This window comes from Convolutriloba macropyga, chromosome 15 (genome assembly GCF_964194025.1).
Source record: "Convolutriloba macropyga chromosome 15, txConMacr16.3, whole genome shotgun sequence".
Taxonomy (NCBI): domain Eukaryota; kingdom Metazoa; phylum Xenacoelomorpha; order Acoela; family Convolutidae; genus Convolutriloba; species Convolutriloba macropyga.
In genome coordinates, this window is record NC_134482.1 from 47,283,711 (window position 1) to 47,298,073 (window position 14,363).

General features: G+C 35.2%; 1 protein-coding gene across 1 annotated transcript in view; it reads left to right on the forward strand.

Annotated features, from left to right (window-relative positions):
• Positions 1 to 14,363, forward strand: part of LOC142353900 (transient receptor potential cation channel subfamily M member-like 2) — a 67,647-nt gene that overhangs the window by 4,326 nt on the left and 48,958 nt on the right. Inside the window, 2 exon segments of the mRNA XM_075406129.1 lie at positions 4,661 to 4,849; positions 9,012 to 9,183. Coding sequence (XP_075262244.1) covers positions 4,661 to 4,849; positions 9,012 to 9,183 — 361 coding nt within the window.

The window sequence follows — 14,363 nt, forward strand, 5'->3', positions numbered from 1 at the left end:
TGCTATTCTATGACGTCATACCCTTTGTTGATAACATCACAATAATTGCACTTGAGTTGGTCTAAATTTCTGTCGGCTAAACCGACCATAAAAACACCAACAAAGATAAAATATTGAGACAAAATTACTCCGATTTTCTTTTACCTGGCGCCTTCAAAGTCCTGTAGTTCAAAAAATTATGCATATGGATGAATCAAATATAAAATAACAATCAACAATTACAACTAAATCAGTTGATATGAAATTACACTATTAAACATCCTGAAAAATGGGAAACTGAAAATTCTTTTGAACTAAAATTCTTTTTTCGTTCTTACAGCCGCTCTTCAATGTTTAGGTCAGTTTTGAAGCCGTTCTTTTAATTGCAATTTTCACGATTTCAAATATTAAATCAATTTTACTATAATCATTTTTCCTTATTTATACGACCGAAATTTTGATCAGGAATTCAAATAAAGACATTAATGAAACAAGATGTAGAGGTTAATGGCATTACCTGTTGTTTAATATGAAATTATTTTCGAAGTTGAGAATTTTTTAAATACTTTATGATGAACAGGAAACGTTAAAAAACTGGGATTATTTAGTAAATAGAGCTAAAGAGTTACAGCATTATTCTGATTTCTAGTTATGTTTCGATTTATTTTGTTATTATTATATCGCATTGGTTTTTAAAGAGCTAATTGAGTTCGCAAAAGTTTATAGAGGAATTTTCTAAATTAAATTTTCTCTTCATAATTCACAAATTTATACAAATTTTCCTCTTTTCAGCAAACTTGGGGAAAAAAAACCTCGAAATCAGCAGTTTTTTCGAACGGAGTCGATTTTTAATTTATTCTCTTTAAATTTATTCTCATGCCTGTCAGTAAAAAGCTCAGCTGCTCTCTTACTTTGAAGTCTCCAATACTAACCAACAATTTAAATTTATAGTAAATTTCACCAAGAAATTATATAAGAAACTCAGCTTGTCACAATTGTGAGCTCTTTGTGCTTGTCACAACCGTGAGTTTTTAGTACACTGATGACAAAACGTTACAGCAAGTGTTACAGCAAGTGGTGTTGTTTTTGGCGTAAAAAATTTATTTTTGGTTTACACGAAATTAGAAATTAGACAAGAAGGCACGGTGATGTGCACGTAAGGTTCCGACCCCGCTCATCAGCCTTTATACTTAATAGGTCAACCAAATGGTGAAGAGTCAGAACACTTTCAAAGAGCCACATATTGTTCAATAAACCACAAAATGATAGTAGTGCCGCATTAGATGATTGACGAAAAAAAAATTGCGAATGATTACACTACGAGACAAGAAATAAACTAAAACAAACGAAAATAATTACAATCAAAACTAGATGTCTAGATCTTTATTGAAAACAGATTAATAAAATCAAAACAGACCTAGAAAGCACCTAACTACACAAATTGACCTCTACATTACTAAAAAATATAAGACTTCGCCTTATTGAGACTTCGTAAAAAACAACTTCAGAAAGGGCAGCGTTCTAAACCAAATGTCCATTAATGAAAATCACTATTTTCTAAGCAATTAAAACCTTAGGTATCAACTGAAACCATAAAGAGTTTCAGTTATACTTCTTGATGCATGAATGAGGACGAGTTTGAAACAATAAAGAATCAATTCAGAACTGTCATTATTCAGATAGGTGTATACGATTACAAAAGAGCAACAAAGCAACAACAAAACAAGCACAATTTTAATTTAAAAAATCAAATAAATTAGCAAGAAAGCGGTGTCGCAGCCGTTTAAACGACAATTTTTTCACTGAAACATCATGAGCAGAATTGCACAATTATTCAACGTCAAAGCTCTCCAATAGTTTGTTCTTGCGACAGGAAACAAAGAACAACCTCAAAAATTCGGATACCTTAGATATCCAAAATCTCGTTTTTTTAATTTGAATATGCGTAAAAAGTGGACTTTGGCTGGCTAGATGTAAGATTCGGCTTGTATTTACTCAGACTAAGCTACCTTTGAAGGAAAGAAGATAAAAGTAACAATGCTCAAAAATCGATAGTCCTTTTGAATAAGATATTTTCAGAATCCATGAAAACCATTAGCTTCAACGACAAAACAAAAACAGATTGACTTGCAAGTCCTTTGGAGTAAAAACTTGCTTGTTTTTGCTGAGAATAATTTTTAAGAACACAAGAAGCAATGAACTCGGCCAGAATTCAAAATTTAACAACCTCTTTTTTGAAACCACAGTATTGAAGCTATGAAAATTATGAGATATTAAAAAGAATTAAAAACTATAACCAACTAAAGTTTTTTAATTTGGGGCCTCTATTGACAATCAATCGGTCTTCTTTGTAGAGGGTCTACATGTAAAACACAGGAAAAAACACAAAATTATGACCACTAATTAAAAAAAATCTCATAAAAGTTCTCATGATTACAAATTGTGTAAGCCATATAAACAACAGGTAAATAGTACAATCAACGACAAATATCTTTTGATTCGGCATTATGTTGGTATTACGGGTCAATAATGAAATTAAGCTAGATCAAGGCAAAAAAAGAGAAAAATTCACTGATTCAAATATCAATTTTATTTTCTATAATTTGTTTATCTGAAAGCCAGTCAAGCCAGTAGCCATTTTATTGAATTGGATCAGTCATATATCCCAACGAAGCCATTAAGATCTTCCATGATCTAGAATTTTTTGAACGACTAAAAGAACAACAAGAACTAATGGTAGAAAAAATACTAAAAGTTCTGACCAAAATGCTAGACAACTGTATCGCGGCCAATTAAACCGGCCAATTAAACCAAATAAGACACTCAACAAGAGTAATAAAACTAATGCATGGCAGATTCTTTAAAAAGTTATTTGGACCTGTAATTCATGTGATAATTTTGCAGCCAAACAAAGGTTCAACCTTAAAAATGGGCAAACATGAACAAAACGAATTATTTTTGGAAGTTCGTAGTACCGAAGCTGAGTACCATTAGTTAAAACTATAGCCATCAAAAAATTCAATTATATTTCAATTGGATACAAAACATTGAGCTGTCTTTATTAGACGAGACTACAGGTCAACATTATTATGATACAAAAGATACATAGTTCAAAATTTCACTGACTTTTTAATCAAAAGAAATAATTGCAAAGTAACAACAGCCATTAGATAATAATTGAGGACACTGTAATGTTTTTATTTGATAAAGAGTAAAATAAAGAATCTAATTGGATTTTTTGATTAATGAGACTAAGTATGCATAAAGAACAGAAAGTGCGAGCGAAAAGCAAAACACAAGAATTCAAGTTTTTTAAGGCTTTGTCGAAACCGTAATAGCCATGAGCTCATACTCAATAGCTAATATGTTATATTCATTGCTCATCTTCTTGTTGAAGGGACTTTCTTTTTTTGAATCTTAGTATGAATTCATTTTAGTGATTAACGAGAGTAAGTCATGTGTCTGCATAAAGAACAAAAACAATGTTATTTGGTCTGTTATTCACAATATTTTAAACCTCGATGTCTCTCCGGAAACAGTTTGGTCGGAACGAATAAAAAATAGTTTGTATTTGAGAAAAAGTTTACCTTTTTGAGAAAAATTTGATGTTTTCCAATAAATAATTCACGTTTTTCTGATTAGCACAATTCAAAAGTTATTTTAGGGCTGCCAAGAGCTGGAATGCTAGTAATCTGGAATGTTGGTAGAAATATTCTGATCTTTCAGTTGGTAGAAAACATATATTGACATTTTTCAACCAGAAGCTTACGAAAGCTTGTTCGGGCAAACCCAAAGCTCACCCAAATTTTTACAGACATATTTCTGTGCTTTATTTTTGCCCTAACGCTCCAATCTCAATTTATTCTTTTTAGGCAAAGTAAACCGGATAATTATACGAACACTTTTCTCAAAGCTGATTCGATAATTTATTCTGCATTGAACAGCCTAACTCTAAGTTATCAGGGCAGTAGTCAAACTTTGGTATTTCTCTGCGAAATTTGATACACTTTGATAAAAATTCATGACCTTGAAAGTTCCTTCGAAAACTTGAAATATCTCACGACAAACATGAAACATCAAACTTTTTTGGTGAATCTTGATATGATCGTGGTTCTCGTGCAAAGATCCTGCTTGTTCGTACATATATTGATGCTTTCTAGTCGTGCAGCATGTCATTTCTTGGCAACGTTTACCTGGTTATAACATATTTCATATCAAGGTGTATCGAACTTCTGTTTACAGGGAATTAATTAGCTCAAAGTTTACGAGCCGATGGTTTCAAAGCTGTGATGACGTTACTACGATTAGAAAGTGTCGTATTTTGAAATCGCTTGTTTTTTTCCAAATGCTGGTCTTCCAGGGGTGAGGTGGTGGAAATATGAAACACGAGGTCCAGAAAAATGGCTATAATTAATTTCTGCGAATAATTAAGTGACAATAATTTGACAATTAAGTGAAAACTTTAAGTACACTAAATAGTAATTAGATTAGATTTATTTTCCGCTGGAAACACGTGTGTTCAAAACGTTCTCAACAAAAAAAAGTTTGTTTTTTTTGGTTTCCAAATTTCTGTAAAAAACTATTTGTTATATTTATCTGTGAACAATTTACTGTTAATACAATACTATTACACGCGTTTACCGTTACCAGTACTGCTCATTATATATTATCCTATTTTCAGCAGAGGCACGCACCCTATTGAATCAGAGATGGGCGAAACTGGAGCCCTGGGCCAGGGCTTTGTTCCAGTTCTGGAGGGCAATTGCTCCTCTAAGCTCTCATTAGCTGCATTTTCAAACGGATCTCAATCATCTGCAAGTCAGAATTATTTGCAGATTCACACAGCTTTGGACAAACAACTCAACCGAAAGTAAGTTCTGTTCATGTTTTGTCTTATTTCGTTGCCTTCCTGTTGATCAAAATAGTTCTCCCATAATCTGCTACAGTTTGAAAAAATTTATAGATTAAGGAAAAACATAAAAAATATGCCAAAATCCAGCATTTTTGTCTTTTGGTCCCATTTTTCTAAGATTGCTGCCTCTTTTTTCTTATTTTTTTTACAGCGATGATCAACAAAATTTGTTATTATAGACTGTATTCGAGTATACAAAACAAATTTTTATCTGCTAGGATTTGTTTTTGGAATTACCATTATCAAAACTTTGGAAACAATAGTCATTACGAGCTAGTGACCCTACCAGTTAAAATGGACTGTTTTGTCCATTTTAGCTCTTCAATTCACAAAATTTTAATTAAAACAAAGAGAAAGGCCAATTTAATTTGCATTATGTCAACAATTGGTTAAGATATCCCAGAAAAACTATTTTTATACCTTTTTGCAACCAGGTGGTCACTTTTGTCTCTTAAATTCTACCTTTAACATCTAATTTATACCTTTGTTTTTGAGCGTTTAAAGTCTTCTTTTGCTTGGGGTTATCAAATAATCCCATTTCAAAGACCATTTTAAATCAAGAGCTTAGAAAATACTAAATGACAGTGTGGGTGTGAAGTATTGTAATCTATACCGAAATGAGCTGTTCTTTATATTTCATACGTTGCGATTGAATGTTCAAAATATAGAAATTCTTAGTGTGATTGTTTTTGTTAGAAATCCATAATATTTTCCCCCAAATAATTCAGATGCAAATTTTCAACATTCTCAGCCAAACTATAGCTTATAAAGCTGCGGTGCAGATGATTTTCTCTCCGATCTCTTGCGTATTAGTTCTAAAATTTTAAAACGTGAGTGATTTAGCTATGAACAAATGAAATTGAAGTTCAATCAAATTTTTTTTCAAGTTTTGTAAGGGGGTTCAAGCAGGCGCAACAAATTTGAAAATGGACCATTAGTGGATTCGAACCAAAATCTCTTACTTGCAAGCCTAAAGTGCTGCCCATTTACACCAACTAATCTTAAGCTTGGGCATCTCTTATAACCCATTTTCAATTTCATTCTTGATCCTCAAGGCTTCATTTCTCTAGCCAAGTATACGTTGAAAACGTAGAGCTTCTTCTCAAGCTATGCCAGTCTTATCTTATGCACAATTTAAATTAGGTTGTTTTCTTGTCATCCTTCTAACTTGTTCTTTTTTTCAAATATTTCTTTTCCACCATAGAAAAATATAATATTTAGATTCTTTTCGATGAATCGTTTGGCAGTGGATACTGAAAAAATGAATTTCTTTTTTGAAGGATTTTGCTTAGAAAATGTCAAAGTCTTTCAAACTTATCCGATCTTATAATTATCAAAATGAAAATCTTGCAGTGCTTTCATTCATCATTTTAACGTCACACTAGAAGAGAACTTTGAAACAATTACATCAGACGCACTATTTGTACTAAACTTCGATAGGCCATAGTCAATTGGACAATAATGTACACTAAACTTTTCAGCCCCGTTCAGCTTTGAACAAAGATTAGCTGGCGTGCTGTTGTCCTGAATTTTGAATTCTTTCAACATTATCGAAAAAAGGTTTTAAGTTAAATGAATGACCTCGCTGTTTCTGTCAAGAATTACAATCACGTTATCCTTTTTGCCTCCAACATCGTTTGATGCATTTTCGCTGAGCGAACAGAAGTTTTATTGTTGGGAGTCAAAGTTTTTTTCATGGTTCAGCTTGGGAGAACGTCAGTGCTTTATTCTAAAAAAAGAACAGGTAAATTCCTGAAATGATATGTAAAATAAATTATGCAGGTAGTGTATGTAATTAATAAATAAACAGAAAAAGTTATTTTTGAATTGTGAACACCAATAATTGAAATGATAGATAAATAGATAGATTAATAAATACGTAGGTAGGAACAGCACACATCATGAACTAAATTTGAATTCACGCCACATTAATTGGACAAACTGAATTTGGCCTGGATCCTTCTTGATTTTCTCTAAGTAGTGAGGTTTGTATTTTACTGGCAGTTACAGAAGAATTTGACAAGGTTTCATTCGCCCTCAAAGTTTTATTATGATATCCTGCACCGCTATTAATCACCCACTGTTCAATGTATTTAGTTCTAGCAAAGATTTTATTTACTAATTTTCTCGTCCAATTGTGAAAATAAAATTTCGCCGTTGGTAATGGAATGCCAGAAATATTTTTAAACGCTTGCTTTTTATAATTAAAAATTTGTCTAGCGTATAGCGCAACCCCATATTGTATTAACATTCGACCAGGTTATATGTTTTTCATCAGTTTAAGATCGTGAGATGTATCAAACTTTTTACGATTGTAGGAAGCTTTGACTGCCCAAATTGATTGTTTTTCGAGAGTTGTTATAAGATTCTGAGATAATGAGCGCAGAAGTTCTGCTGGATACTGCAGGTGACTTATAACAAGAGAATTAATAAGATTTTTTTTGAAGCTTTCAGGAGCGCAGTTCCGTAATGTATAGATTGACTTTATGCATTAAGCCATACTTCGTAAAATATGTTTTACCTCGGATTGAAAGGTGAGTTTTTTATCAATAGTAACCCCAAGATATTTTACTTCCGTCTTTTCTTTAATTTTTTGTTCATCAATTGTTACTGACATATCTTTAGATTCTGTGGAGCCAAAAACAATGAATTCCGTTTTGTCAGCATTGAGCCTAAGATAATTGCAATCAAAGTAATTAACCAAATTTTTTACATCCTTTTCAAGAATTTCGAGTCCATTTTGAACCTTTTTTTCAGAAAAAGAGTGTGTCATCTGCATATTGAACTATATTAGAGACTATATTGAATTGCAGGTCGTTAACATAAAGATTGAATAAAAGGTGACCAAGAACCGTACCTTGCGGAAACCCTCTGATTAATTTCGTCCAGTCCGATTCTACATTGTTTACTTTAACACAGCGAAACCTATTATTAAGAAAACTTTTGATAATGTTCTTGACTGAACCGGTAAAGCCCACGGTTTCAGGTTTTGCGGACAAACTCTCTTGGTCTATCGAATCAAACGCTTTTGATAAATCATGGAAAACGGCTGCTATTTGGTCTTTTATCAAGTTGTCATCGCATTGTTTCAGCTAAACATACCAGTGCGTCTATCGTGGAATAGTTTTTCCGGAACCCAAAATGCGTTTTGTTGTAGATATTGGCATTGTGAAGATATTCTTCAATTTGCTCTTTCAGTAGTTTTTCAAAAACTTTTGATAAGCAGGCGTTAAAAAGTTTGGTCTATAGTTTAATGGATTGTCAATATCACCCTTTTTAAATAGAGGAGTGATGTGAGCAAATTTTAGTCGGCTTTCAAATATTCATTAAACAGAAAACACAACGGTTTAGCTAGTTCTGTTGCTCCTAATTTAAGTGCCCAAGCAGGCAAGTTAGAAGGACCCAGTGGTAGTTAGAAGGACCCAGTGGTCCAATTCTATATAAAATCAATTGACTAAAATCAACATTTTTCCCTCAAATTGTCCTGAAAAGCTCTTCTGCGGAATCGGGTAACCAAATACGGAGTATTGACTCCATAAAAAGAGTCGAAGCACTAAATGGACCACATTTTCTATTTTCTTTTCGCATCGGTGCCGGCTCTTAATGAAATTCAAAGAATGTGGAAATTTCGCGTTGCTAAATATAAGTTTACCTTTATTTTTAGACACATAAGCAGTTAATGCGCTCTAACTAGCAGATAAATATTACTATCAACAGTTAAGTTATAAGCGCACCTAATATAGTTTCACCTCTCAATTCAAGTCAGTTGAATGAACGGAAATGAACGAAATTTTTGCATCAAACGGTCCTATTGAGCTGTCCTAGTGTAAATTTGAAGTTTATCATCACAAACAAATTGGACTTGCAATTAAAGCCTAATTTTCAGTTATTAAAGACACTTTTGTCCCATCGTTAGTCAATGGCAATGCAAAAAAATTAAGATAATTGCACCTTGACCAAAAAAGACATCATCTGTAAAAATGTTTTTTGCTACCAAAAAGTTTAATGATGTATACATAAACTTGCATCAAATTTAATTTTCTTTGAAGAGCTTTCAACTTTTAAGCATCGATTAATTGATTGATGATAACTTTATACTGACTGATTATTATTTTTTCAGGTTTATAAAGAGAATTGCAATGTCCGCAATCAAGGCCCAGAAAACCCACCAAGCCTATCAGTTTTTCTCCGACAACCAGTTTTCCAGGAAATTCTGTTCCAAATTTTACCCGAGTGAAGAAAATAGCCATGTATGCGCTGGCTGCGCTTTCTTGGACACCGAACATGTTCAGGTATGAAACCTATATGTCTGCTTCGACACCCTCATCTCACCTCACCCAGCTCCCCCCCCCCCCAAAAAAAAAAAGAAAAACTTACCAAGAAACAAATCTTACGCCCTCATTAGCCGCACATTGTATATTTTCACATAGTAACGTACTATGCAATAATTTGTAACGGGCGTCATAAACAGTACTGACAAGGTGGGGGGGGGGGGGGGGGGTAGAATGGTAGAATAGAATGGGAACATTCATATAGTGCTTTCGCAATAACTTTTGGATCTATCCTACCAAAAACCTGTTTCGGACTCCCGAAGAGGAGCTAATTAATAATTGAAATGTTGTATGTCACTATTACTATAAAAAAATAGCAGGTGTGTTTGGAATTGTAAAATGATATGCCCCCTAGGTTAAACAATTGGTGGTGGCGGTGGTGGTGGTAGAGTTGGCAGCGGTGGTGGTGGTGGTGGTGTTGGTGGTGGCGGTGGTGGTGGCGGTGGTGGTGGTGGTGGTGGTGGTGGTGGTGGCGGTGGTGGTGGTGGTGGTGGTGGTGGTGGTGGCTGCGGCGGTGGTGGTGGTAGAGTTGGCGGCGATGGTGGTGGTGTTGGTGGTGGCGGTGGTGGTGGCGGTGGTGGTGGTGGTGGTGGCGGTGGTGGTGGTGGCGGCGGTGGTGGTGGTGGTGGTGGTGGTGGTGGTGGCGGCGGCGGCGGCGGCGGTGGTGGTGGTGGTGGTGGTGGTGGTGGCGGTGGTGGTGGTGGTGGTGGTGGTGGTGGTGGTGGTGGCGGTGATGGTGGTGGTGGTGGTGGTGGTGGCGGTGGTGGTTGTGGTGGTGGTGGTGGTGGTGGTGGTGGTGGTAGAGTTGGCGGCGGTGGTGGTGGTGGCGGTGGTGGTGGTGGCGGTGGTGGTGGTGGTGGTGGTGGTGGTGGTGGTGGCGGCGGCGGTGGTGGTGGTGGTGGTGGTGGTGGTGATGGTGGTGGCGGTGGTGGTGGTGGTGGTGGTGGTTGTGGTGGTGGTGGTGGTGGTGGTTCTGCTGCTGCTGCTTCTGTGATTGTTGCTGCAACACTCAACCGTGCATAGCTTCAACTCGTTAAAACGTATTATGTAGCAAACCATCAAATTAGAGTTAATAAATCAACACGAAGCAAGAAAATTTGTTTGTGGTGTTCAAAGGTGACTCTACAATGAGTTAATCAAACCAACAATTATAGGGGGTGGTGCTGAGAAAAAGTTTTTAATCAATTTACTACCCAAAATATACACCGTATGGTTCGGTCTTATAGTTTTTTCGAGGTCAAGGTGGCGTGATTGGACGATCGCTGTGTACTTCTATTATGTCTTGCATACCTCCTCCTCTTGTATCCTCATCCGTTGGAGAGACCAATGTGAAGCTTCTTTGTAGTCAAGGCCTGAGGATCGCTTTCAATTTGCCAGACAGAAGTCGGACTCCGGCTCTCATCAAAGTCCGGATGATCATAATCTGGTTCCCCATCTCCGACGTCCAACTCAACGAAAGTTCCTGGGGTCCCAACCTTCTTGATTTCTGTGAACAATGGCCACGTGGTAATAAGCATTGCACTCGTAGTTTCTTGCCCGGACTCGGAGTAATCTTTTGACGGCTGAGAATTCTCATTGGATCCTCCTGACGATTTTGAAGAGTTATGAGTGCTGCTTCGGGTCGGAATCTATTGTTACTAATTTTCATTAGCCTACTTCTGAAACATCTTCCTTCATCATAATTAATATTGACAGTAGCGAGTTGTTTTAGTGGTTATAAGGGCTGAATTTTTGAAATGAAGGTCTACTTTGGGGCGCCAAATGTGGGTGAAACACTCAACCCTGAACAATTTCACTTCATTGAAACGTATTTTATTGCGAACAATCAAAGTAGACGTGTTTATAAATCACCATGAAGCAACGCATTAAGATTACGACAATCTAACCAACAAGAGTTTTTTCAGATGGCAACTTTTGATGCCCATCTGGCCCGTATTTTGTCTTATCACGATTCAGTTTAATGCAGGTCACCATTTTGTACCGATGAATCCAAAAATTCGAAATTCAGATAGCTGAATCTTGTCTAATTTGATGGGTCTTTTATTAGGATTACTTAAAATTTTGTTAAATAATTTTTTTCCGATCATTCTACGAGCATTAGATGCTATTTTAGCCATTTAAATCCGCATTTAAAATACTCGATTTTGATTGGCTAATATTGTCTTGCTTACATTTATTATTTTAGTAACAGTTGTGGTTGCAATGGCGGGGCTGGTGATGGTGGCGGCAGTAGTGGTTAAGGGTGTTGTAATGGTAGTCAGTGTGGAGGTTAAGGTAGTTGAGTTGTAGTTGGAGGGACGAGGGGGAGAGAAGCATAATATGAAATATTATGTTGATAGTGATGTTACATCTTTTTTTAATTGGTTTTGTATAACATTTTTTTAAAATTTATGTCAGATAAAGGAACAATAGAGGAACATAGACGAGAGAATGGGGCACAATTAGAGTGACATTATCTATGTTTATCCGATTTGGCCAGATTTCGAGGTTTATTTTACAGTAAATAAAAATTATCCGAAATTTTAATCAGGTAGAAAAGATACTTGATATCAAAAGTACAAGTGCATACTTAAGACTTATCGTAAGCTTTTAATCTCTATTCATGACTCGATAGTGGACTTAAAAAATAAAATATCAAAGAACACAACATAGAACAAAACGCAATGAGTCTCACAGTCGTCAAAATCGGGTCATTTTCTAGTTGTTTTCATTTAATTTATCTGGTGGTCGCTCGTAAAATTACTATACTTCATCAATCTTAAAGTAGTAAAAGGTTTTGAATAATAAGAATGCTTATTATTATCTTAGAAGCAAGATCCGTTCCTATCTTTTTAAAACCTGCTGCAAGTGGCTGCTCTCTGAAAATGCTCATTGGAGTCTGTTGTTCTATAATGACCACTTTATTGTCAATTTTAAGCTGTTTGTAATGATAGGCTAAGTTTGTTTATTTTTAACCAAATAGTTTTGTCAACAATATGATTCACAATTGACTATGAGGTTTTTCTCTGTATTTTTTGGAGCAGTTGTGGTCTTTTTTTCTCTGCGTGTTCGGTAAACGTTAGTGGAGCTTTAGGTAATATCTTGCAGAGCAATGCTTGAAGACGGTCAAGATCATTTTGCTGTTAGACAATTAATAGCGCATTGCTTTCCTATTGAACCTGAAAATTATGCTTTTGCTTACGTACCATGTTGTTATTAATGGGTGGGAAAACGGTTTCTGATGTACAGAACCATATGAGTAACAATCTTTGCAAATGCAAAAAGTAATCTATCAGACCACAAAATTTGGCCACAAAATAGTTTTTCTAAAAACAATGCTTGAATAATTTTTGTGTTGAGGTCAAAAGTTTAATAGTAATAATTTTTTATCACCAAAATAATGATTTTTCATAAGGGGCAGATAAAGTTGTAGAGCTGTGTCTTTGGACTGTTCGAGAAGTTGCCATTTCATTGAATAGTTTTGCTATGGCGCCGCCGTAATAAAAATGAAAAACTTATGATCATCTATAAAAATCTAATTTTGGTCTTTCAGGAAAAAATAATTAGTGGTTGACGCATATTTTTTTTTGAATTGCAACCCCTTTGTGATTTTTTGTACATTTAATCTTTTGTACATTTAAAGTTGGAATTTTCAACTCTGAAGCAATTTGTTCGGGATTTAGTTGTCTTGTTTGATCTTCTAAGCCAAGATGCCCGCTCTAGAATAATGGAATTTAAAATCGATTTAATAGCGTTTTTATTAATAAAATGTTAACAACAAAATCCATTCTACGGCATCAATCTGGAACCATTTTAACGATTTAAACCCTCTGAAATCTAATTAACTCTGCTGAAAAAATGGATTCTAATCGTTTAAAAGTTCTTTCGAATCGATTTAAATTGAGCTACGAAAACTGCATTAAAAACTGTCAAATAGATGTCAATCCAATTTCATTATAATTTCTGCGCTCAGAAAGTGAGCGATCCTAATGGAAACTAGAAAGAAAAGGCTATAGAAACCGTAAGCTGTAATCTTAAATTAACATTTCATGTATTTTGAATGTTTTCAATTTTACGTCAGTTTTAGTCCATCCGCTTCAGGCAGTACCTTTGCAACGGCAAGACTATCGATTCAACAGGTGCCCTTGTGCATAATGGAAGAGCTGAATCTAAAATAGAGAACAAAAAGCTGCAAATCCTTGATAAAAATTCAAACAGGTTAAACTTGGCTAAATTTTTGAAAAAAATGAAGAACTATATCTGCATAGAAGCTGTTGACTTATTATTGTCCAGTTTCGTATTGGAGATCCTCTGACTCAAGTCTGGAAAAAATTTAATAGGACCAAATGTAACTGAATTGAAACTTTAATCCATAGTGAGCTAACGGATTGGCTGCTTTTTATTAGTCTAAATTTGGTCTTGGAAAGGACTCAATTTGTTTATTCGCCTGTTTTGAAAAAAAATTGTGAAGCGAAAAATATAAATTTATAGCCAACTAGGTGAGAGAAAATTGTTGAATTGAAATTACAGAAAAACCGATTGACTCCTTTCTGTATTCTCGATTTGATCCTGGAAAAGACTCAATTTGAATTTTTGCTGGACCGGGAAAGAAATTGTAATGCCAACAAAGTGAAAACTTATAGCCAATTGAGTAAGGAAAATATGTTGAATTGAAATTACAAGCCTCAGAAAAAGACGAAGTCAAGCGCAGTTGACAATTTAAGTTGTGTTTTAGCAGTTGTGTTTTCTCCACGGATTTCCTCAATTCTGATTGGCTAAAAATCGATCGCGATCAAACAAGATAACTCTTAAAAAATTTTGTTACATTTAAATAGATTTAAATCCGAGTAAACATTTGCTCAACAAAAATGCCTGTCTTAGCTGCAAGTTTCTTTAATTATACCCAATGTATTGAAAAAATATAGACCTAGCCAAAAAAATTGCCATTAAATCGATTGCTTATTTAAGTTCTCGGACCGGGTGGCAAATGTTGAATGGTGGTATTCACCAAGAAAGGTTGGGCTTTTTCTCCCTTTGTGCCCCCAGTTCGTTATGCCCCCCCCCCCGTTACAGAGCACGTTCCATTAGATAGTAAATCAACATGTAAAAATATGGCACCTGCGTCGTGTGGTGCAAATAATATGCGCTCACCAAGCTGGGGG